This window comes from Ceratocystis lukuohia, assembly GCF_044167205.1.
Source record: "Ceratocystis lukuohia strain C4212 chromosome Unknown Supercontig4_pilon, whole genome shotgun sequence".
Taxonomy (NCBI): domain Eukaryota; kingdom Fungi; phylum Ascomycota; class Sordariomycetes; order Microascales; family Ceratocystidaceae; genus Ceratocystis; species Ceratocystis lukuohia.
The window spans coordinates 717,736-742,877 of NW_027263523.1; the positions used below are offsets into that span (position 1 = coordinate 717,736).

Genomic DNA, 25,142 nt, shown 5'->3' on the forward strand with positions numbered 1-25,142 from the left:
TTTTTTGTCCTCTTGCCTCTTTTTGTTCCTTCCTTTTTTCCCCTCCCTTCTTTCCCTCCCCTGCCTTGCCTTCTTTTCCTTCCCTAAATGGACCCGTGGTTGCTTAGGACAGGCTAGATTCTACAGAAGCTACAGAAGGGCAACTACTAAGCTTGAAGTGAATCCACTATTTTTTTGCGGGTGGTTGTAGCTTTGTATTTTCTTCATCTTATCGCTACATAACTCAAGCTTCACCCATCTTCAACCTTGCCCCATACAAATCACTGCATCCCAACTTCATTCCACCACTGGTTTTTTTTTTCCTCCTGTCTCTCTCTATACTCTGCCCCTCCCCCCCCCCGTCTTCACGCCCTTGTCGACTAATGGCTGAAGACGAGGAAATGACCGAGGGTGGCCCCTCCTCGGCCGTTGTTGACCGGGCCCCCGCCACGCTGATGTGGGACACTCAGTCGTGTGTGCCGCTGACGAATGTGCTGCGTAAAGAGGATGACCTGATCGTGCTTTTGACTCCGGTCGTCGTGCACCCTGATGGCAACCCGAACCTCACTACTGACCCGTTCGAGTCGTTTGGCCGGGCTCTAGCCGAGCGTCACCCCATGATTCGCCACGTGCCATACACCAAACGCGGTGGTATCACATCTACCCACGTGGCCTTTATCAAGCGCGCAGCTGTGGTTATCTTCGTCGTCTCAGGCTTGCCCCGTCATGAGGACGAACCCTCGCAGCTCGAATTTGCCGATGTAGCGCGTGTGGTGAGCGAGCATCGTACGTTCGTCCTGCTAGCTTGCTATGACTTTGAGCAGCAGGATGTCGCTCATCTTGGCATACACACTCTTGTCCATTGCGACGGCTATGCCCGCCCTGAGCTTGAGGCTGCTGCTGGGGTGTTTTTCGGTCAGCGTTGGGACTCTGCCCCTTCCTCGCCCGCCGTGACCCTCCCCCTAACCAACGTAGCCCCGCACCACCACCATGGCTTGCCCATCCCTATGCCGTACCCCAACGCAAGCGGCCCCAGTCACTGGAAACCCGAGGTGTGGGATCTGAACCACGGCGAGATTGCCCCTATTCACGCGTTATGGGAAATGTGCATGCCGTCGCAGTTCTGCCTGACTCCTAAGAGGCTAAACTCGGTGCTTCGTCGACTAGGCTACTCTACGCATTACATTGTTCGCACTCCTTCTGGTCAGATGATTGGCTTCTGCGCTACTTTTGTGAACTATCTTGCCCCGGACTCGCCCGACTACATGGGCTCGATTGCCATGTTGCTTGTGCATCCCGATTTCCGCCGCCAGGGTATCGGTACGGCTATGCATGATTATGCCTATGACCAGCTTAAAAACACGCCTAAAGTAGTGCGTATCCAACTAGGCTCGACCTTTCCGCGGATCCTGTACGGCGTGCCGTCTAACTACCCTAACCTCAGCTGGTTCCGTCGCCTTGGCTGGGAAATAGACTTTGACGCTCCAGGAAAAGGCCGTGTAGTTACTGATTGGGTCCTCAACTTTGAGGATCTCCCTGGCAATGAGTTCTCGTCTGCAGGCCTAACGTTTAAGCGCTGTGAGCCTGCCGAGTTCCCCAAGGTTGTGGATTTAGTCTACTATGCCTCGAAACGTAAGGAGAATCTAGGCTGGCCTGACACCTATGGCAAGCTCAGCCCTGAGACTGGCAGAAACCCGAACAACATCATCGTTGGTATGGAAGGTTCGACTATTGTCACCACGGCACTGATATACGTGCCAAATGATGGCGTGCCGCCGGATGATGATCTTCCATGGGCCGGCACAATAGGCTCTGACGTTGGTGGTGTGACATGCATCTGCATTAATGGTAAGTGCAGGGCAGATTATAGAAGCTAGGCCATCTGTTGATTGATACTAACACTCTCGTTACTTGCTTGTGTAGATACTGATCCGACACTTGTGGTGCGGCCCGATGCCATTATGATTCGCCTTTTGGACACGTGTGTCCGCATACTAACAGAGAAGGGTATGCGCAAGCTGTTTATCGATGGCACCCGTGGAGGTGAACAAGGCTTTCTGTCTCTTGGTAAGCTTTTTTTCCTCGTCTTTATTCTTGTCTTCTTTCGTCTGCCTCTCGCTCTATGCTTCCTGCTAACACTGCAATCTGCTCCTCGATGAAGGCTTCCGGAAGTGGGCAAGCTACCGCGAGGTCTGGAAAGACCTCTAAACGCCTCGTTCGGGAGGGATACGCACCTGTTTTTATTGTTTTTGCTGGAACCAAATATATTGGTTAATCTTTTTTTTTGCTTGACTCTATTTCTTCAAATATACGTATAATTTCTTTTTTTTTTCTTCTTCTTTTTTTTTTTTTCCTTTTCCTTTTTCTTTTCTTTTGTTATTCTGTTATCTTACAAAACAGCAAAACGTCCGTCCAGGCGATAAAAAAAAGAAAAGAAAAAAAAAAAAAAGAGAGCAAAAAAAAAGAGAATTCAAGGTCTGTGTATATTTTCTTCAGGCGGCTGTATTGTTGATTTTATATATAGATATCTGTAATAAACAACACGGAGAAACAAATAAAGACGCAAAGGGGGAGAAACAAAACCAACAAAATACTCTATCAAATATAAGAAGAAAAAGAAAAATAACCACAACAAACCAGCAGAAAAAAAAGAAGAAAATCAAGAAAAAAAAAGCGCCTCCCCCTCGTTCTTCTCGTTTCTCTTTCCTTCTGTGGACGAATTCTCTTCTCCTCTCACATCACAAAGGACCAAAAAATAACAGCATCGCCATCAACTCGTTTGCAGCCAAGGGCACACACATACATACATACGCATTTATTCCGGCCATCTCCTCACCGCTCGGGCAGATACGATTGCGGATCGCGGATACTGCCACCAGCATCGTCAAGCCCGGCGACTGGTCTGTTGTAGGAGAAGCCGTCAAACTGTTGCTGCATGGTGGACGAGAGGGTGGGCTCGTCAACATACGAGTCTTGCGGGAGTTCGTCGGTAAATTCGTTGTCGAAATTTGCCGTGTCGAGGGCGGAAGTCTAGCAGTAGTGAAGAGTTAGTTGCATTGTCACTACATAATCTTTTTTTTTTCCTTTTAAAGTAGGGAGACTCACCACGCGGGGCTTAAACGTCGGCTCGTATTTGCGCTGTAGTAGCTTGCGCCAGTCGATAGCGTGGAAGAAGGGGTGCGACTTGATCTCGGTCGACCCACGAGCGCCCAGACGTTCGTCGGGGTTGCGGTTAAGCAGCTTGATTAGCAGGTCCTTGGCAGCAGGCGGCACAACGTCGGAGCTAGGGAAATGCAAAGGCTCGGACAGAATCTTGCGGTACATTTCGTTGGTAGTCTCGTCGTAGAAAGGCGGCAGGCCCGTCAGCATCTCGTACAGCAATACACCCAGCGTCCACCAGTCGACAGTCTTGTTGTAGCCCTTGCCCAGCAACAGCTCAGGTGCCAAGTACTCAGGCGTGCCGCAGAAAGTGTTTGTGCGGTCCTCGTCCTTCATCTCTAGCTTGCACAATCCAAAGTCACACAGGGCAATGTGCCCCTGGTAGTCAAGCAGGATGTTTTCGGGCTTAAGATCGCGGTAAATGACGTTAAAGCCGTGCAGACACTCAAGAGCACAGAGCAGCTCAGCGGTGTAGAAACGTGCGCGGTTGATGTCGAAGCGGCCCTCCTTGGTCAGATGGTGAAACAGCTCGCCACCGTTGACAAAGGCCAGCACAAAGTACAGCTTCTCGGGAGACTGGAAGGTGAATTTGAGAGGGATGATGAAGGGGTTGTTGATTTGGGCGAGAACTGAGCGCTCGGCCAGCGTGTGGGCGACCTCGGAACGGGAAATGATCTTGGCCTTGCGGATAGTTTTAAGGGCATAGATACGGTTGGTGTCCTTTTTGCGCACCTGCATGACCTTGCCAAACGAGCCCTTACCTACAACCTTGAGCAGGTCAAAGTCATCAATGGATAGCTTGGACGCCTGGTTCTCGACAAAGCGCACGCCGATCTGCAGCTTGCCAGTGCCGTGTTGTATATCGACCCAGTTAACACCACCGAAGCCCTTTTCGTCGTTCTTGCTAACACCGGTGTCGAGGGACTCGAAGAGCGGGTTGAGACGCACAGCACCGAGGAAAATGTCATCGTCACGGCCAGACCCGGGCTTGCTGTTGGGGTTGCGCACAAACAGATGGACAGTCAGCTCGCTAACTCGCGAGACGTCAAACTTGTACTGGGTGTTGCTTCCAGCCCAGAGGGGGTTTTCGGGGCTGCCGTCAACAGAGCTGATGAAGACCTGGACCTTTTCAAAGTCAACAAGAGCATAGGGCATATATTTGCCTGAGACGCGACCGTGGGTTGTAGGCAAGCCCTTGAAGCCTCCACGACCCTGGCTAGAGGGGCGATCAGAGTGCAGGGACCCGGCCGATGGAGTGTTGCGGACCGAGCCAGAGGCAGCACTCAGCGCATTGCCCGTGGAACGGGAGGTGGACGAGTGTTGTGTCGCAAAAACATGCTGGTACTGGTCGGGTAGTGAGAGGCCACGGGCTTCGTGGAGGGTGATGATGAGGATGCCAGGCTTCTTGATGACGGGGGCCTGAGTAAGGGCTTCTGAAGAGGCGGCTATAAAGACGGGTAGAAGTTGCCGTTAGCAAGTTGGGCATCAGATTAGGCCGAGACAGCAAGCAGCATGCACAAGGGGGGGGGGGGCGGCGATTGCGTTCAGTAGCAGTGAAGGAGAGCAACATACCAGATGGGTTACCCAGCTCGGGGGCGGGCACGGCCGCCTCATCCTCCTTCTCGTCGTTTACAGAGGAGCTAGACTTGGAGAAGCCAGAGAACGGGCCCCGGTGGGTATCCTTGAGCTCTAGAGAGGTGGATGAGAGTTAGCATGTAGTGTGGGGCACGATAGACAGCCAGAAAGGAAATGCATGCTCACTCTTGGTCAGCTTCCAAGAAGACATTGAGAGATTTGTAGGCGCCGTAGTTTTAAGGGAGGAAGAAACAAAGCAATATAGAGCGTAGGGGGGGAGGGGGGAGAGCGAAATGTGTAAATCGACGGCTGTCGTGAGGATGCCGATAAGGAGCAGCACGTAAAACGACAAACACGAGATAGTAGAACAAGATTCGAGAGACGAGGACGACGACGACGGGGTGCGACCAGAACGGAAGGCCCAAAGCTAGAAAGGCCGAATCGAATACAAGGTCGAGAAAGCTGAGCCGGTTTAGCGATGGGGCGGCGAACGAGGACACAAGATATTGGGCGATGGAGATGAATAACAGCCAAGGCAAATGCAAGCCAGAAGGAGAAGGCCGGCAAAAAAGAAAGGAAAAGTGAGAGGCTGCCGCGAAGATTTACGGCGGGTCTCTCTTCTCACGTCTTGGCTTGAGGTTGAGGCAAGGAGACAGGCAACAGGGCAAGCGACAGGGCAAGCAGAGCAGAGCAAGGCAGGCAAAGCAGAAGCAGCACAAGACAAGAAGGAAAACACGACAAACAGCTCAAGCTGCAAGCAGTGGATATAAGGAGAGAATGATGGAGAGAATAAAGAAACACGAGGCAGCGCAGACAGACAGAGTTGGCGGAAAAGAAAGAAGAAAGGAAGGGGAACAAGGAGGAAGATAACGGGGATCGAGAGAGGTCGGGGGGCTGTGCCAGCGCTACAGCGCCCTGTAAAAGAGGCCATGTATAGCGTCTACAGCGCATAGCCCCCGCTAAAACTCGCTCGGCACCTGCCTGTCAGCACCCGCTCTCTAGCGCCCTCGCGCTCTACAGCAAGCTCCTCTACAGGCCCTTCCCCCCCCCTCTTCGCTCAAAGCCCCTGACAGCGCATTCTAGAAGGCTTACAAACAAAGGACAGGGTCTCGTCTTCTGTCCCTTTTCTTCCCCTCTTCCTCTCCTCCCCCCCCCTCAAGAGAGACTAGACAGCCCAGCGGCGGGATATTTACAGTACATGCATTGCATAGGCCTACAGAGGAGAAGGGAAAGGAGGCGGGCCCTCGGCCACGTTTCAGGAGAGCTGGAGAACCAGGAAGAGGAAAGGAACAGGAAGAGGAAGAGGCGATCTCCTCCTACTGCCCTCCCTTTCTTCCCGCCCTAGCCCAGGACAGACACACACCAAAACGCTTCTTCTTGTGTACTGTATGCTCTTGTCTCGTCTCGTTTCGTGTCGTGTCGTTTCCATCGGCATCGTCGCCATTCGCTGCCGATGCTACTACGTGCATGTGTGTGGTCCCTGTCTAAATAATACGCCGTCCTCCTCTCTCCCTTCCTTTATTAAGCTCATCACACCCCTCCCTCCCCCTTTCCCCTCCCCCTCCATGATCGCCCAAAGGCCCGCCCCCAATTTTCCCACACCACACAAGACAATGTCAAAGCTAGTTGTGAAGAGGGGAGGGATAGGATGGAGCGGACAGCTATTTTTATGCCAGGCTAAATCGATGTCTCTAGGCAGAGATATAGCAACCACCCCAACCAACTCTGTGCACTGGTTGCACTTGTTATACTAGCAAATATACCTACACGAAGTATCATGTCTCTCCATCCCCCGCCGCCATTAGGCTTCCAGGCTTTCAGGCTTTCCTTCCCCCTATCTCCCGCTCATGGTCACGTGACGTGTATCGCCGCCTGTCTGTCCCTGATATCGGTAGAGCGGGGCCGAGTCTCTCTCTTGCCATAGCCGCTGTTTTAGGCACTTGCCCTTGCTCCATATCGGAGCCATTGAAGCCATCAAGACTGTCCAGTAGGTTACCAGACCCTAATGTAACTTCGGTCTCACAGCTATCCGTAACCCTAATGGTCTAATGGTTCTCTCTTCGCTCGTGCAACGCCGCGTCCAGCGCCGCACCAACCATTACCTTTGTGCGTAGGTGTAGATCGAATGTAAATGACCGCAAACCAATCACTCCGTATTTTAGTATCCTTCTCTGTATATGGTCACCCTGCGTTTCTCTCTCGCCCATCCAAGCTTAGTCCCAATAGCCGTCCTAAGCCCACCGGGAAAAATCTAGCGAATCCAAAACACTGCCCTCAACACCCCCCATCTCCGCTCCCTCCACCGTCACAGCTAATCTTGGCGGTGCCCCACTGCCTATACTGCCGCCGTTATCCCCCGCTGCACCCCCACCAGTCGTCGTTTCACCGCTCGTTGTCGAGCTACCTCCAACTGGCCCGTTCTCCGCTGTGCCAGCCGGGCTGCCTAGTCCTGCGGCACCGGTAAAGAAGGTTGCTACCGAGCTACGCCGAAGGCTGCTATTGAGACTTTCGCGCATACTGCTTGCTGGTCTCGGAAGCGCACTAGTGCCAAGCATCGACTCATGCATGAATGCCGACGCCGATGATGGAGGCTGGAAATAGCTGCCCCCAACCACGCCGCCGGCCCCTGCTGCAGAGCCAGCTCCAGCACCACTAGATGCCATGCCACTATTGACGCTGCCGCCCGCACCTGCGCCTGCACCCGCAGACATAGGGGCGACAGGTGGGCCAGACACACCAAAGTTGTGGTTGCCTGCATGACGCTCCATCAGCCGCTTGATCTCGCGCAGTCGGTTGCGCCACGATGACACGTGTTCCCCGCCGTTGCGGTTAGCCCATACAAGCGAAAAGACAGAGGCATTCATTGCCACCAGTCTTATGAACGCCGGCAAAGCCCGCAATGACACCATCTTGGTCTCCGCCGCAGGAGAGATTTCCGGGAACCCCGGTTTGCTCATGACCTTGACGCGGAAAAAGGGGTTCTTGTGCTGCATCTGCGTTTGCTGTGCTGCCGTAGGGGCGTCAGCAGCTGCGCTGTCTTCGCCCTCGTCGCTGCCAACCATTTGCTCGCGACGGTCAATGAAAGACGACCGCGACTCAGGCGTAATGACAATGTTGACGTAGTTAAAGTCGCTCGGGAACGTATCAAACCTGAACGGCAGGCCTGAGTCGTTCCAAATGATGTTGACAAAGTCGTTTCCAATATGTTTCTTCTTATTGATCAGCTGTGGATCGGCATCTGTGTTTGTTGGCATCTGCGTCGTCACATGAAAGACAATCTCCGTGACCCGATCACGCCAGCAAAATGCGAACTTGCCGTCCGTGTCATATTCGCGGTCAAGACCTTGTGTGTTGAAATTCGCACCGCGTAGCCGAGTAAGAGTGCCTAGGCCATTCACAAACGTCACGTAGTCGCTGCTACCCGACACATTAGCCAGAATCTCTGTTTCATGGGTTTGGTTCTCGCCGATATACACAACTCCGATCTTGTGCCCGTCAATTGACAAGTTGCGATCAAACGATCGCAACGTGCGTGCCGTGGGTTCATCATCCGGGAGTAAAACCGGCCAGTTTGACTCGTGTGGCTGGGGGAGCGACGAAAAGAACTGCAGCAAAAAGTACTGAGGCAGGATCTTGGTTTGCGTCTCACCAATGGATGACGTCTGATGTGCTGGAGGCGGTGTGAACGGATGTCGCAGCACGTATGAATTAGTCCCAGATGGCTGCCGCTTGGTTATTTGTGCCCAACCAGTGCTTACGGCCTGCTCGATCGTGACAATGCTATTACCCACAAGCCAGTTCTTCTTTTCGATCTCGCCAAAGCGCTGCGCCTTGAACGACGGGTCAGGCGGCGATTCGTCCACGTCGGCAAACGACATTCGTTGCATAAAGTCCATCGTTACAATGGCTTGCTCCTCGGGGCCGCTAGGGCCGTCGGCATCCTTGAAAAGGTTCTGGGCAATCCAGTGAACATAGCGTCGCCGGTCAGGCAGCTTCAAAGCAAGGAACCAGAATGTAATAACGTGGTACGCAAGTGCATACACATACTGCGGCAGATCGTTGGCGGTGTCCTTTTCGGATAGCGCAGCCGCAGTTACAGTCGCAGTCGCAGCTGTAGCCGATGGCAATCCTCCATAAAGATCATTAGGAGCTCCAGTGCGTTGGCTGGTTCTGTGCTTGTCGCGCACATACTGTAGGTAGCGAAAGCAGATTCCAAAGATGAAGTTGTAGTCCTCCTCTCGGAAGTTAATATAGATGTTTGGTAGTCGGCCTAGGACACACAAGAACTCGAGAATGTGCATTGCCACATGGGCTTGTGTGATGATCTTGGCCATTAAGGGCAGCATTTGGTTGATGCAGCGAACCGTCGACTGTGGAACTTCATGGCAGCAGATGGATAAGGCGTGGATACATGGCTTGGCACAACGTTCCCAATGGCCAATTCCATAGACAAATGCCGACACAATCTCGTCTTCTTCTGTCTTGGTGAAATGGTCGTGGTAACTGAGCACCATGGTTAGGCTCTGATACAGGCAAATAGCAATGTCGGCTCGGCGCAAGCCTAGACCCGCTGAGGCCGGGGGCTCAGCAAAACTGTTGCCCAAGGTTTGTTCACAGAGAAGCCTGCGCAGTTTACGTATTTGGTCAATGCTATCGCAGAACAAGGCATGGTTGGTCAGTTGTGAGGGAAGATGCACCAAGATGAAGCTGTACAGTTCCCAGTCACACTTGGTAGCTAGACTCATCATATCGACTATCGCCTCCATCCAGAGCTCTAAGCTCAGGCGGATTTTCTTCGGCTCTTGGATAAGGTCTTGAATGTTGGCGTCAGTTATGTTAGTAATGTCTAGAGCTTCAGATGGCGCCCCTGAAACATATTCTAGGCTGTTCTCGTCATCGATAACAACTTCTACATCCCCATCTTTCTCTTTCTCTAGGAACGGAGGAGCCTCATCGTCATCCCCGCTGACATTGATTTCAACATCAGAATCATCATGAGAGGGCATTACTGTTTCGCGATCAGAATCAATGTCAGACATCCCATCCGGAGGGGCCAGCATGGGCTCGACTCCGGGAATATGAGACACTAGCACTCGGCTAATTTGGGATTCCGATAGTGCTTCGGGGTCGGGGTGCATCCATATCTGCACGTGAGGCCAGAAGCTTTCGCCTTTAGCGCCACCCTGCGAAGAGTCTTCTCGGTCCTGGATATCCTTTCCGTTAAACGAAACACCACGGACCAGCCTTGTCGTTGGCGGGTGGCGCTTATTTGCTTCTTCAGCCAGCTTGCGTCTACGGGACTCGTCAGTGCGGCACAGTAATGCAGCGACATAGTCGCAGTCGATATCATGGGTAAGGAATATGCGGTTAGCAAAGTCTGCACGGAGGCCGAAAAGCAGCTTCATAGCTGTCAGTCGGGCATCAATCTCAAGGGTGCTCGCAGATGCAATGCCGACCAGAACGTCAAATAATCGAGAGCACTTTTCGCCGTCTCTATCCATGAGCTTGAGAAAGAGAGAAACATATCCACGGACAATAATATTGGAAGTAGTTAGAGCAACCGGCCCAGTCCTACTACTATTAGAGTCAGTGAGGTTTGAAAATGGCATCCGGCTGCGCATGTCAGCAACTACGACAGCATTCTCAAAAACCTCGCCAAGCCTAGTAATGATCTCATCGAACATGTCCATGCTAGCAGTGATAGCTACTGAGGTCATCAAGGTCATGACAGCTTGCAACACATCAATGTCCAACTCATCCATAGCCATGGACAGAATGTTGCGTGTAATTTTGGGCATCAGGCTTGACGTGGCATCGTCTATAATGAGGTCGTTCATCTCATTAGCATCTGTTATGGTTCGCAAGGCCATCAAACGAATTTCACTAGACCGTTCTCGATCCATGAAAAATGACTCGAGAACAAGTGTAATATTATTCTCCCATTCAAGGTCAGACGGCGAACAGCAACGGAACTCGTCAAAATACTCAAGAATAATACGGGCAGCAGAATCTGGTAAGATATGTCGGACACTGGAAAAGAAGCGGACAATTGTCTGGCGGGGAATAAATTCCGGGCATTTTTTCATAGCCGCAAGGTTTTCCAGTCTGTTTAGCAGCGTCGCAATATCTTTATTAAGCATTTCAGAAGCGCGTTCGGCCGAGGTGACAGGTGGTGTAGCCTCGCTAACAGTCATAATGACAGGAGATGAATTTGGATTTACTGGTTTCTTGGCACACTCTGCAGCGGCCCGTAGCACGATGGTCCAGTCCTCGTCCTTGGCAATCGGGTGGATGCATCCTTCATCTCCATGGTCATCGAAGAGACGGTTGATGACTCGGATAATTGCCGTGTAGATTTTTGCGGGTGCCGTCGATGTTTCAGTAAACCTAGTGGCTCTCACAGCCCTTGCGGTGGTATCAAGCCCATCGGCGAGCACAGAGAACGGGACTTGAGGGAATCTGTTGGTTGTGGACTTGTCCAAGAGCTTGAGAAGCACCGAAAGAGCACCCTTGACTTCTCTGATCGCATCGTTCTCTATTGTTCCATCGACAGGAAACCCGCGCAGGACATCCAACAGATGGCGCACCATAGCCTGGCCATTATGCGAGCTGAGGATTATGGAAATGGCCTGCCAGGTTTCCTCATGCAACGCAGCAACCATAGAATATATTGAGCCTAGCAGCTTCACACAAGCGCCCAGTCTCTCCGCAGGAATCGCGCCAAAGGTTACGATGGCTTTGAAAATCGAAATGCAGTTTCCCAAGTCGTCAACCACGCTTGTCTTGACACAGATCTTGAGTAGGGAGTCGATGACCGCACATATCACCGAGTCGTCAGCATAGCTGAAGTTGCAGCGGATGACATTGAGTAGAAACTCAAACAATTGCCGAAAGTTTTGTTCCTGGCCAGCTGCGATATTGTTGGGCTTGTTCCTGGCATGCGATGCTTCCTTGCGTGCCTGAGAGACGAACTCGAAGCACTTGGAGAGCCAGTGAGCAAGCAGCGGAAACAAAGCATACTCGAATCCAGAAAGATCACGCCCGCCTTTAGAGAGGTCCGCCAGCGCAGCTAATTGTAGATGGAAGTCGTCGGGGTGGGCATTGATGACGATCCCTTCGAAAAACTCATGTCGATGCAGGGCCTCGGCATCGCGGTGAACAACGCATTCCGTCAAAAGCTGCCAGCCCGCATTTCTGGTGTCGGAGGCTTGGTCGGGCTCGATCAAATCCTTTCCAGCGTACCAAATAGCCATGGCAGAGTCGATATCGCACTCTCCCAGAACAAAGCGCAAGCTATTTGCAGCCTCGACACGGCCTGACGGTGCGCCGGAGCACAAAGCCTGCAACATAGTCTTCTGGCTGTCTTTTAGGCCGCGCATTGTGCTAAGAGTCGACATTGAAGCTCGTGACAGTAGTGGAGGGGGTGACAGTACATTATTCGTAGATTGGTTTGGGGATGTGGGTGTTGATGCAGTAGTGGGTGGAGCGGAAGAAATTTCGATTGGCGTTTGTGGAGGAGAGCGAACTACGGGAAGTCGTACGCCAGTCAGGCCTCGAAAAACTCCAGCAAGGCCGCCAGTGGGCTTGGCAATGCTAGATTCGGGTAGGGGCGAATCATCAGACGGTAGCGGCATCGCAAGGCTTGACGTGGCTAGATTATTGTGGGAAGACTCTGGCGGCTCTTGTGGGAGAAGCTAGAAGCTAGAAGCTAGGCTAGACAGACGGTGGAGCAACAAAAGTTGGGCTAAGTTAGTCAAGGCCCATAATGACGTAAGGGGGGGGGGGGTTGGTGTCAACTAGGAGGATAGCTGTAGAAGCGCAGGACAAGAGAGATGGAAGCGGCAACGTCAAAGGCTATGAGTTCATGGCGACAAGTCAACACAAAGAAACAAACAGGGGATTTTAGCGAGACACAGGACATTAGAGTGAGAAGAGACGATTAGTGATTTGATGGTTTGGTTGGGTGATGTGATGGTTAACGACAGGGCAACAACTTCCCCAGTGGTTTGTATTCCGAGTCAACACAAAAACAAGAAGCAGACCAGACACAAGCGAGACGGAAGCAAACAAGGCAAACAGGTAGATGTGACAGCGGCTTGCAAGGGAGTGGGGTAGCTGAGGCGGTAGTGGTATGCTTCAAGCTGCGAGGCAAGAAGCTGTGGTGCGATGTGATACGGAATATGCTGGCTACATGGGCAATTTGTTGTCTGATAGGCATATACTACAGACATGCCAAACCAATTTGCAGCAGGCAATGCAGCGAGATATTGGGATATCTGGGGTTCTTTTTTTTTTCCCTTTTTGCCAAATATCACGTACCTTTGAGATAACGATGCCGTAGTAGACGGATGAAAGGAGAGAAATGGAAGGGAGACAAGACTAGCTTCGCGAACGCTCGTCTCGTCTGCTATGGACCTGGCACTCGGGAGCAGAGTTAAACCAGGAGGCAGAGCAGAGAGGCTTTGCCTTGTGCAAAGCGGGCGTCCCTTTTTTTATAAGACTACAGCGCACGTACGTCTACTGAGGTCTATGGTATAGATCCTGTCGCATGACGAATGCTGGGAGCAACGTTGGATGCAGGCCACCAAAGGAGGCCACCACAGGAGTTCTGTTCTCTATGGTTTAAAAGCCGCGCCGTTTTTACTGTTTGAGGTGCACAAGATGGCGTGGTGGCGAGAATTTTAGTAGTTATCGTCGGAGCAGGGCAAGAGGTTTGTTGAGATGTAAAATCAGGAAGCAGACAGGACAGCGGAAGGGGCTGAGGAAAGGAGTATTGCTTCTTCTGGGCAGACTGTCGAGAGTTGTAGGGCCCAAAGCAGAATAAGTGCAGCTATTCAGATGCAAAGGAAAAGAAGATCGAGAATCGCCAATCCTCAGATTGATTGATAACCAAGGATAACTGTAAATCCCTGCAGATAGACAGCAGAACGGAGTAGATTAAGCAAGCGAGTATGGATGCATGTTTTGTGCAAGACGAACGTGTGAGACGAGACCAAGAAGCCCAAATAAAGATAAAGACGGGATGACGAAGAGATTTTCTTGGCTGTATTTTATTTTTTTTTCCCCAAGATAAAATAGTGGTACGCTTGCCTTTTTGATGGAGACTTTTCCTGTAAGTGCTCGCTCAAACCCTAAGATGTCAAGATGTCACTGGCCATCACAGGGCAGCTAAAGAGAAAAAACCCTTGTGCTAGACGTCTTCTTGCTCTGTTTCTTGCTGCAGCCCCCACCTTGTTGGTTCTGCCCCAGCTCACCGCCTTGGACCAGGCTGAACTTTCTCAAACAAGGGTCCGGGGTTCTTCTTTTCTTATTGGTCCATTGGCGCCATTGCTTAGCACAGTCCAAACAAAAACAAGCTTCGTTTCTGGCTGGCCTTGTTCTGTCTGTTCTTTGGCTTGCCTCCCTGCCCTGTGCTCTCTGCTTTAGTGAGCTGATCCACTGCTTCATTTCCCCTGCAACGGCCCCGCGTCTTGTCAACAATAACAACAACAGCATCCCTCGACAGCGCCTTTCAGGCCCTTGGTCAATAAACCCAATCCATCGCCATCTTGAGATGAAAAAAGTTGCGTGAAGCTTCTCCAATAGCCCTGCAAAACCGGCCTTCAGCCTTCAGCCTTGCTATTATTCTGGCTCTTTCCTCTTCTTGCTATCCCCACCTTCGAAAATCTGCCTCTATTTTTTTTTTCCTACGCCATCATTTTTTCCTTCTCTCTATTTATCACGAAGCCTCTGAAGCCATTTATTTCTCTTTTTTTGTCTCGACGCTATTTATTGCTCCTCCGCTTTTTTTCTTCCGTTCTATTTCTAATCTACATTGCATGAAGTTGATCTCTTTGCCATAATGTCTGCCGAACTTGGTGTAATTGCACAGCTGCTGGATGCTACTTTGGATCCTGCTCAGCACCGGAAAGGTATTGTACCGCAATACACCATACTTCACTGCACTTGCCCCTATGCCGAGCTTGGTTTGGCCCCGGTGCTCTCTGGCAGCCGCTCGTGACCTCCAACCCATCGCTAACCCGTCGTCTCGTGCCTCGCTGCTTGCCTCTTCCAACAGCCGAATCTGCCCTCAAGGACGAACAGAAGAAGCCCCAATACTCTTTGACCCTTCTCAAGATTGTTGCCTCCGACTCTTTGCCCACCAAGACCCGGCTGGCTGCTTCTCTCGCCTTCAAGAACTTCATCCGCTCCAACTACGTGGTATGAACCTGCCGTATTTCTGAAACACACAATGTACAGTGCAGTGCCTCTAACAGTTCTTATGATTGCGTAGGACGAAGATGGAAACTACAAGCTCACCTCCGACGAGGTAACCACTATTAAGCAGGAGCTTATTGGCCTGATGATCACTTGCCCTGCTGCTATTCAGAGCCAGCTTGGCGAAGCCATCAGCATCATTGCTGACTCCGACTTTTGGGAGAGGTGGGATACTCTCACATCTGTAAGTGTCATCTATTCCTCTCTTCAAATGCCAATGGCTCACTAACAAACTTATCTAACTAGGATCTTGTCAGTCGCTTTTCAGCCACCGATCCCAAGGTCAACGTCGGAGTCCTTGAAGTCGCACATTCAATCTTTCAGCGCTGGCGACCGCTGTTCCAAAGCGACGAACTCTACAAGGAAATCAACCATGTCATCAGCACTTTTGGCCAGCCCTTTGTAAAACTGTTGATTGTGAGTATCTGCTTTTACTATGCACCGCGAGTCACACAAGAAAATATTAACAGGTTACTCTACCCGTTCTGCAGACAACCAACAACCAGATTGACACCAACCAAAATAACAAGGCGGCCCTGAAAGGCTGGTTCGACACTCTCAGCCTCCTTATAAAGATCCTTTACGACATGTCTTCCCACGATATTCCGCCTATTTTCGAGGAAAACTTGGGTGATATCTGTGGGTTGCTCGCCAAGTATCTCAAGTACTCCAACCCCGTGCTTGAAACCGACGACGACGATGAGGCTAGCATAGTAGATGTGGTCAAGTCCGACATCTGCGAAGTTCTAGAGCTGTATACTCTCAAGTACGGCGAGGACTTCATGCAGTATTGCCCTCCCTTTGTCGAGACTGTCTGGAACCTGCTTTCTAATGTTGGTCCTGAAACCAAGTACGACGGGATTGCCAGCAAGGCTTTGCACTTTTTGACTGCCGTCGCCGGTACTCGTGAGCAAAGCGATAACTTTAACAGTGAGCCCGTTCTCTCACAAATCGTTGAAAAGGTTATCCTGCCTAATCTGGCCCTGCGTGAATCCGATATGGAGATGTTTGAGGACGAGCCTATTGAGTTTATTCGTCGTGATCTGGAGGGCTCCGACACCGACTCTCGTCGCCGCTCTGCCACAGACTTCTTGAAGAAGCTCATGGAGCGTTTCGAGGACCTGGTTACTGGCGTCGTGTCTCGTTACATCAACCACTACCTTGAACAAGGAAAGACTGACTGGAAAGCCAAGGACACGGCTATCTATCTGTTTATCTCTATTGCCTCCCAGGGTGCTGTGACCGCCTCTCACGGTATTAAGTCAGTCAACTCCAAGGTTAATGTAGTTGACTTTTTTCAACAACATATTGCCCAGGATCTAGTTAGTGAGGGTGGCGAGCCCATTGCCAAGGTTGATGCTATCAAGTACCTGTACACCTTCCGCAGCCAACTGTCCAAGGAGCAGTGGAAGGGTGCTTTCCCTCCTCTAATCAAGTGCATTGGCTCATCTAACTACATCATCTACACTTATGCGGCTATTGCTGTTGAACGCCTTCTTTTCCTCACCGACAATGAAGGCCAGCATGTTCTCACTCGCGACGACATCGAAGCCTTCTCCTCTGACCTTCTCGATCACTTGTTTAAACTCATTGAGCATGATCCCTCCCCGCCCAAGCTACAGGAGAATGAGTTCCTGATGCGCTGCGTCATGAGAATCTTGATTGTCCTGCAAGACAAGCATGTCCCCGTTTTACCTATGGTGCTCAACCACCTGGTAGGCATTATGCAAATCATGAAGCAAAACCCTAGCAACCCCCGCTTCTACTACTACAGTTTTGAGGCTCTCGGTGCTCTTGTTCGCTACGGTGCCGCCACACAGTCGCAGCTTCTCAACGAAAAACTCTGGGCACCCATCAACGAAGTCTTTGTTGAAGATGTTGCCGAGTTTGTGCCCTATGTTCTTCAGATCCTTGCTCAGCTCCTAGAATCCAGCCCTGCGAACAGCATTTCGGACAACTACCGCATGCTAATTGACCCCATTCTGAACCAGTCCATGTGGGAGGTTCGCGGCAATGTGCCTGCATTGGCACGCCTGCTTACTGCCCTGATTCCCCGCGTTTCCAAGGATCTGCTGACTGGCGACAAGCTGACGCCTGTGCTGGGCATTTTCCAGATGCTCCTGAGCCGCAAGAAGACAGAGCTGTATGCTTTCGACATTATTGAATCCATTGTTGTTTCGTTTGATCCTGCTGATCTCGATGCCTATTTCTCTACTGTCCTGCAGCTCCTGTTCTCCAAGTTACAGTCTGCCGCCGACTCGTTCAAACTACGTTTTGTCCGCTTCTATCACCTTGTTTCGGCGCGCTTAGAGCAAGGCTACGGCGCTGACTACTTTATTTCGCAGTCTGAGAAGCTGCAGGCCGGTATCTTCACACAGATCTACCCGGCCATCATACTGCCCGAGACACCCAAGTTGGCGCGTCCAGTAGACCGCAAGCTAGCCGTGGTGTCGATGAGCAAGACGCTGTGCAACAGCACAGCCTTTGCCACCAAGTTCCTCAAGGGCTGGGCCCGCACTTGCATGACCATGCTAGATCTAGTTGCCAACGCGCCGACGGTGGTGACTGGACTAGGCGACGAGCTTATTACGGGTGCGGATGTTGATGACATTGGTTTTGGTGTGGGTTTCACGGCACTGAACACATGCAAGCCAGTTGTGCACGACGACTTTGCCGAGATCTCCGACATCAAAGTGTGGATCAGCGCATACCTTCGCGATGCTAATTCGAAGAGTAGCGGAACAGTCGCCCAATTTGCCGAGTCGCGCCTAGAAGGCGATGCACAGGCCGCAATGAGACAGCTAATGGCCTGAATAGAGTAGCTAGTTGTTGAGAGAATAAGGATTACTTCCTTGGCTTAGATGTCTAGTGCCTTCTCTGTGGACTAGCGCACCTAGGAAGATGATTCAATGAGTGAAGGAGCATTGTCTTTCTCGGGTGTAACTCGGGGTTTGGTCGGGCGACTATTAGTCCAGACAAAAGAATATACAGAACTTGGACTCAACGGCGGGAGTTGACGGAGTGAAGACGGGAGGAGGGATAGGTATGACCGTTCTAGACAATGTGGGATCACGTAAAATACTAGGGACGAATGCATGTTGCTTGATATTTATGACGACACTAATCTACTTCTGCCGAGTATGTCGGGTGAATGAATGAGTTAGCGGTAATTGTAGTCTAGATCTAGTTAGCCTATCCGAAGCTGAAGGTAAAATGGCAAAAAAGAATACAAAAGGACATTCTTGGGGGCAAGCAAAACATAGGTAACAAACAAAGAGCCGCAGGACGGCTTTGTAATCCCGTCTTAATGTTACTAATCTGGCTGGCGCCTCTCTAGCGGTAGTGGTAATACCAATCTCTAGCTCCGTCCCGTCCCGTCCCGTCCCATCCCGTCCCGTCCGTCTCCCTAGCCCGAGGTCTACCTTCCGACTCTCATCATCCGGCCCAGCTGTAGGTCTCGCCCGCCACGAGACGAACAAGGCAAAGAGAAGAGGTAAGAGGTAAAAGGGGTAGAAAAATAAAAAAGAGAAAAGGCAGCAGACGGGAGGGAGGGAGGGAGATGGCAGTGCCTCAGCAGGAGTCAACCAACCAGCCAGCCAGCAACCAACCGGCAAAATACAAAGAGACGCCAGAGATAGTCTCCCTCCCTTGGAGAGGCTGGATGCAGATCTTAGGCTCCCTTTCCTTTGTTTGTCTTGCTTTCCTCGTCGTGTAAGTGGCCAAATCCAGACGACGGGAGGAAAAGGGCTTGGGACCAGACCAAGTCTTGTCTAATTAGAGAGCAAAGGCGTCAGCTCAGACTGGCCCGACGCACACTAGCCCAGCATATAATGTATGCGCATCATCCCCGCCAGTCCGACCTACTATTGTACGCCGTCTTGCAAGCAAGCCAAACAGTAATAGGTTCAAGATGAGTAGAGAAAGGGGAAAAAAAAAAGTATGTCGCTTAGATAAAAATAGTAAACAAAAATACCCTCACCACTAAAAATCCAGCCCAGATAAATAAATAAGAAAAAGCAAAATCATAAACAAAATAGATGTAAAAGTGAGCTTCGTCGTTGGTCATGAGCTTCGTACATGCCGGTGATTCTGTAATGGTATCAAAAAGAAAAAAAAAAACCAAAAAAAGAAATGACAAAAAATCAGTGCTTTGCCGCCGCCGTTTAGATTGTTGAGACAACATCTTTGCCCAAATCCAAATATACAAAGAAACAAAAGAAGGAAACAAAACAATACAGGTCCTCCTACCTCAAAAGAATCCCCCCTCCATAGACACCATCCCTTGTCGAAACCCACCGCGATCCGTTGCTGCACTTTCCCAAGTCCTAGATGGTCGCGGTGGCGGTACCAGTGTGTGCCGGTTTTGTTGGGGCACTAGGTTCTCATCAAACGGCAAATCATACGTATCCGTACTGGCTCTTCCATCACTGCTACTTGTACCTGTAACGTTGGATTGCATAATGAGCATGCTGCTAGCTTGCGAAATGCGCTTGTCGCATTCAGTGAAGCTCAGTCGTCTAGTTGGCATAATGTCAGCGCCGGCAGAAGTGCTAATGTTAGGGCTGGTAGGGGCTGTCACTGCCGTCGCACCCGTCAAGCCCATTTTCGGCTTTGTAGCCGTGGACATGGTGTAATTGCCACTACCACTACTGCAGTTTTTCATGATTGTGGCCACGCTTTTGCTACTGCGGTAGTTGATACGTGTCTCAGACTGGCGTCTATCCGCAATCGTTGTCTGCGGGCGAGACTTAGTGCTAGGCTGCTTAGGAATAGCAGATGGACCTAGAGGAGGAGCCTCACCAACCACATTTTGTTGGAAGAATGAGTGGGGCTGACTGTGCGTTCGGGAAGAAATCGTTGGACGCCTACGCCCGCTGTAGCCGGTCCGTGGTCGGTGAGAAGCCGAATCAGAGTGCAGACCAAGTGATGGGCTAGTACTAGAATTAACTAGCCCCCCACTCTCATGTCGGCTTGTGATAAAGTTCAGTGCTCTCTGTGCAGCAGGGGAAATTAGAGTGTGTCTCTGAGAGAAGGTAGCCGTAGTAGGGACACTAGAAGCAACATTCACAGGACTTGCTGACCAATGGGATTGTTGCAGTGGTTGCTGTTCGTGATGCCGAGTATCGTCGTTATGATTGTGAAACACCGCCATTTCATCGAAATCCTCGTCCTCGTCCGTAGAGTCACTATTAAAAGTGCTGCGCATTGCCATCTGCTCCTCGACTTGTCGCCTATGCTCCTTGTCTCGCCGCTTAACATCAGCCTCGCGCATAAGGGCTTCAAAGCGTGCCAGAGAGCTCAGCTTCTCTTCGCCAGGGATCATGCGCTCCGATCCAGGGACCATGCGCATATTAAAGGCCCGGTCTAGAATAGTTTCCCCAGGGACAGGCGGTGAGCTAGAATCCACCGCGGAGGGGCGTTTGTCAAGGCTCTCGCGGCGGCGGATTGGCGAGCTAGTATTGGTGGCGGGAGCCTTAGGCACAGCCCAGCTCTCACCAGAGTCATTCCTATACTCGTCCAGGGTAGTTGTTGTGGCAGGAGATGGCAGGTCACTGGCTGCGGGACTAAAAACCTGGCCTTGGCCTTGACTATAGCTGTTGCTGATAGTGTATGCAGGCATCGTGCTGGAAGGGGTGGACAGGTCGCTGGCCTTGGAGCGGAGACTAGGAGAGTCAGAGCTGTATGTGACTGCCCTCTCCCTACTTGACTGTGTGGCAATAGAGCTTTTATGATGCATTGGTAAACGGCCGCTGGTATTGCCAGTTGGCGGTCGCACGACTTCATTACGAGCTCCAAATGGATTCATAAACGTAGGAGAGGCGGGGCTATCGGGGCTCATCGGGAGTTTGCGTGCCATAATGAAGCGACCCCATTCGTGTAGCAAAGACTGCTTGTCTTCGGGCGTTGTCCGCAGCCACAAAGTCAGTGCTGATGAGAGGCTTTCTTTGTTGCCTCCGATAAGGTTAGCGGCCCGTGAAGAACGGCGTTTGCGCTCCCTGTCGGAAACCGTGATTACGAGGGTAGGAAGTATGGGGCCTTGCTTGCGGTGGGCGATCATTTGTACCTGGCAATCGGTGATGTGAGAAACTGCACATTGGTAAACGCTGTCGGAGTCGCCCTATAAATAAAAAGCAAAAGGCATTAGTTTATGGAGCTGGCTATATATCTATGCATATAGCACAATCGCTTCGAACGCAATATTTTTTTGAAGACTGGAATCGAAGGATGTTGTGCCGGAAAACAAACCTTATTCTTGTAGAGGCTTAGATACACCTCGTCACTGGTTATACGCAAAGGTTGTCTTGCTTTGCTACTCGATGGGGTCTGTGGCCCGGAGGCGCTGCTTTCACGCTTTCCACAAACAACATATCGAGTCTAAAAGAAGCATTTGTTAGAGTCATGTTTGCCTGAGCAGCAACGAGAATACGGCGCAATATACCTTCCACGCAGCACGACCAAGTATCTGGCCACGGTCGGGAGGGACCATCAACGGGCCCTCCATGCGATCATGGGGCAAATTTGTTGAAGTTGAGACAAAAGGAGGCACCATTTTGAGGGAACAAAAGAAATGACCAGACAAGAATTTGGACAAAAGGAAAGAACAAAACGACAGGAGATCTCAGGACTAGACCAAAACACCGCCCATACTGAACAAGTCTAAGCGCAGAAAGTCACAGGGAGAGTCAGGGCGAGGCTTTAAGCAAGTAATATCCTGTGTCGTGCAAGTCAGTCCGACTAGAGATAGAGTTGTTGGTATGGATTTGCCGATGTTCAAAGTGTAGAATGTCGGCGTAGGGGGATCGAGTCACAGAGAGAGGGGAAGACGAATTAATATATTAGGACGAGCACACGGTAGAGAGGCAACGAAGAAAAAGAACGTAAAAAAAAAGAGCAGAGCAGGCGCAAGCCACAAGCTTAAGAAAGAAAAGAATAGCGAGAGTGAAGAACAAGAGCGAGCACGATGAACGCAAGAGTTGGAATAAAAGAATATAAGGGCGATGGAATGTGAATGTACGATAATAATAGGTAAATAGAAAATGAGTAAACGAAGCTTCATCAAGGGAGAAAAGAAATGCGATGTAAGAAGGAGAAAAAAAGAGGAGGGAAAATAAAGCTAAAAAGGAAGAGGAGGAGGCAAAAGAATCACAAGTGATTTCAAGCCTGCAAAGGTGGTCAAGAATTAACAAGGCAGGAGCAAACCAGGTGAAGAAGAATGAGGCAAGAACGAAGCTGCTTGTAGCTTGTTCTTTCTTGCCTGTATGTTATATCTAAAGGCCTGCGTAAATTGAGCCGAGCCGTAGGAAGCGAGTTATTCGACACTGTCCGGTTTGAACTCGGAACAGCTATAATACACAGTTAAAATAGCGTTGTTACCACTGTCTAGTGTCCTTTTTCTTGCTCTTGCCTGCTACCCTTAAGCTTGGGTGGAAAATCGAGACAAGTGATTTTCTATGTTAGCAGCAGTAGCACTGGTAAGCTGGTAAGTGGTAGTTGCTTGGGTTTGCTTCCTTCATTTTTTCTTCGCACCCCTCCCCTCCTCTTTGCATCCTGCCCTCCTGTTCCCCTACTTTTTTCCACTCAAAGTTTTTTTGCCTTTTTTCTTCTCCTTCTTCTTCCTTTGCTCTCCGTCCTGGTCATGCTTGCAAATGCAGTGGCGTTGCAATAAAGCTCACAGCAGGAAAAGAGAAAGAAAAAGAAGATGAGTCCAAGATGACAAAAAAAGAGCGTCCAGCTGGCCAGCCAGCCAGCCAGCCAGCCCAGTTCAAGAGAATGAAAAGTAAAGTGGGCAAAAGAAGGAGCCCCCTCAAATTGCCTAGGAAGGAGGGCCGAAGAGGGGAGGGGTTCTGTGAATGCTTGGGTGTGAACTTAACTGGCAGACCCTCAAGCATTTTCCTGGCATAGCAATTTCTGTAAGTGTACAAGTACTCACACCTCAACAGCATGGCCAGTGAAAGAAACTGGGGGGGGGGGGCGTGAGGGTGAGGGGTAAGAGCAAGAGCAAGGGGCTACCTGAAAACGTTTCCTCTCCTACACTGCAAGTACAGAGCTTAATTGCAGCCCGCCAATTGTAGAGTACATGTCCTGGCTCTCAAGAGACGAGAAGTGCAGAGCATAGGAGCACAATACACAGTCTCTCGTCCAAGTGGTGAAGTTGAGAATGGAAAGAACCCAATCTGCCTGTTCGATGACAGCATCAAAGACAGAGTGCAAAGACCAGTCGCGCACAAGCCTACCTGCACCCCCGGACTCACAAGACGTAATTGTTTTTGAGCAGGGGTCAGGGCTATATGAAGACGCTATCAGCACTAAAGCAAGCTTCCTTTTCAATGCCACTGCGAACACTATACGATGTTCAATGTGTTTTAAGCTTCACTAAAGGAAAGAACCTCAGTCATTGGTCTCTTATTTTCGCGGAAACGTCCGAGAGGCAGTAGGGCGAAAAGTAAGAAAAAAAAACTATTGAGGCAGTTGCAGCCAGTCCACTCCACTCCACTCAAGATAAGCTTTAGAAGTGGTTACAGTCCTAGTAAGACACCATAAGGACACTACGCCGGAAACACTTCTCACAAGCCAGGTGAGGCGAAATGAGCCCCACTTTTAGTGTCGTTTAGAGCCACTTTTTGCTGTTAAGCTACAGATCTCTAACGCCTCAATCTTTTGGTGTGGAGACCCTTTAGCTCAAGCCTGGTGGTAGCTGCTACTTGTTTGTTTGTTTGCAGTTTAGCCTGTGGCGTATCCCAGTCTTGTGGCTTTAGTGTGGCTGGATGGGTTTTGTTCCTGTGGCCGTTCCTATTTCCTATGCTCTGCTCCTCCTGCCGATGCTGTGTTTCCGCACCACGGCTTTACTACCCAGCTTTTTCCTTCATCCCGTGGCAGTCGTTGTCGTCTTCCTTATCTTGCCGCTTCCTTTCTTCCAAATTCTTCATCCGCTGTTCGTCGTCGTCATGCCATATACAACGATCAACAAAACTGACACAGGTGGAACAGGGCACAAGTCAAAGCGCAGATAAAAGTCAAGGTTCGTTCGCTTTTGGTGGATGGACGGACGCGGACGGATGGTCCAGGTACCAATGCCACGCTTTGGCAAGGCACAGGTACATGGGGTAGGACATTTGGAGGGGGGAGGAGAAGCATGGGGCCTTCTTGACTCTTGAACCAAAAACAACCTTGGGCAAGATAGGATTTGTCTGAGATTTGCTTTCTCGGCTGTTAGCTCTAGACTGTGCTCTGGATCTCTCTGGCCTTGAACGCCTCCTTGGTTTCTGCACTATAGCCAACCACTTCAACAACCTCGCTTCCTCGATCAGGTAATGCCTATGAAAATCGAGCCATGGAAGGCCAGGGGTAAAAGGCCATGTCCGCTAAAATGGAAAGCGAAGCGTATAATGACAAGGCTTCTCTACATGAGCAGCACAATACACCAAGACTTCTCAGGTGTTATGCATGCATAGCAGAGCCTGGAGCTTCCAGTCCCGCACCTCCCCTTCCTTTTTTTATTATTATTTTATCTTCTTTTCTTTTTCCTTTCCGTCCCCAATCAGGGGCCATGCTAGTTGCATCCAGCATAGGCGGCTGCCCTCTCTCTCTCTCTCTCTCAGATACCAAAGCCCGACTACAGACAGACAGCTAAATTGTTAGGTAGGTAGGCTATCAAGCCAACGACTGTGCGCCCAATATAAACAAAACCAACTAAACACCCCGACGAAGCGAGTGAGGAAATCTGCAGGGAGCGGAATAGTGCAGCAGTCAAGTTACAGAGGATGCAGCCATCAGGATCCGATAGAACGAATTTGGCCTATGAGAACATAGCACTCGTTTCTTACTGTTGGGCCGCTAGATTTGCACGCATAGAGCAGAAACAACACACACACACACACACACTAAGTGCTCAGCTACAGTTGATTCGGACAACATCGGTCCTTTCCTTGCACATGGCGTGGTGTTATTGAAAGCACATTTCTTCGGTTTATGTCAAGTCCCAGGCTAGCCAACCAAGGCACAGTACCACTGTCTCTCCACCAGGTTAGGTTGTCTTGGCATACTAAAGCAACAGCACATTGAGGAGTACTTTGTACGTGATAAGATGTTTTCTGGTTAATTAGGGCCCCATGTAAAACAAGTAGCGTTTGCACGTAGCAGTGTGTATGCTCTATATTACATGGTACACAGCA

At 50.6% G+C, this 25,142-nt stretch overlaps 5 protein-coding genes across 5 annotated transcripts; 2 read left to right on the forward strand and 3 right to left on the reverse strand.

Moving 5' to 3' along the window:
* Nucleotides 1-362: 362 nt before the first annotated feature.
* HOO65_040191 (glycoside hydrolase family 3) lies at nt 363-2,187 on the forward strand (the record flags this gene model as incomplete). The annotated part of the gene is made up of 3 exons (XM_071002727.1): nt 363-1,827; nt 1,903-2,046; nt 2,141-2,187. The coding sequence occupies 3 exons, from the start codon at nt 363-365 to the stop codon at nt 2,185-2,187; spliced, it is 1,656 nt and encodes a 551-aa protein (XP_070859034.1).
* A 624-nt stretch (nt 2,188-2,811) lies between these two features.
* On the reverse strand, nt 2,812-4,924 carry HOO65_040192 (Serine/threonine-protein kinase gad8; the record flags this gene model as incomplete). Its single annotated transcript, XM_071002667.1, has 4 exons — nt 2,812-3,009; nt 3,085-4,583; nt 4,711-4,827; nt 4,900-4,924. The coding sequence occupies 4 exons, from the start codon at nt 4,922-4,924 to the stop codon at nt 2,812-2,814; spliced, it is 1,839 nt and encodes a 612-aa protein (XP_070859035.1).
* A 2,020-nt stretch (nt 4,925-6,944) lies between these two features.
* HOO65_040193 (uncharacterized protein) lies at nt 6,945-12,347 on the reverse strand (the record flags this gene model as incomplete). The annotated part of the gene is made up of 1 exon (XM_071000597.1): nt 6,945-12,347. The coding sequence occupies one exon, from the start codon at nt 12,345-12,347 to the stop codon at nt 6,945-6,947; it is 5,403 nt and encodes a 1,800-aa protein (XP_070859036.1).
* A 2,207-nt stretch (nt 12,348-14,554) lies between these two features.
* HOO65_040194 (Importin alpha re-exporter) lies at nt 14,555-17,783 on the forward strand (the record flags this gene model as incomplete). The annotated part of the gene is made up of 5 exons (XM_071002542.1): nt 14,555-14,624; nt 14,675-14,913; nt 14,987-15,154; nt 15,217-15,387; nt 15,441-17,783. 5 exons carry the CDS (start codon nt 14,555-14,557, stop codon nt 17,781-17,783), a joined length of 2,991 nt encoding a protein of 996 aa, XP_070859037.1.
* A 1,436-nt stretch (nt 17,784-19,219) lies between these two features.
* On the reverse strand, nt 19,220-21,520 carry HOO65_040195 (uncharacterized protein; the record flags this gene model as incomplete). Its single annotated transcript, XM_071002633.1, has 3 exons — nt 19,220-21,088; nt 21,217-21,345; nt 21,410-21,520. 3 exons carry the CDS (start codon nt 21,518-21,520, stop codon nt 19,220-19,222), a joined length of 2,109 nt encoding a protein of 702 aa, XP_070859038.1.
* Nucleotides 21,521-25,142: the final 3,622 nt, after the last annotated feature.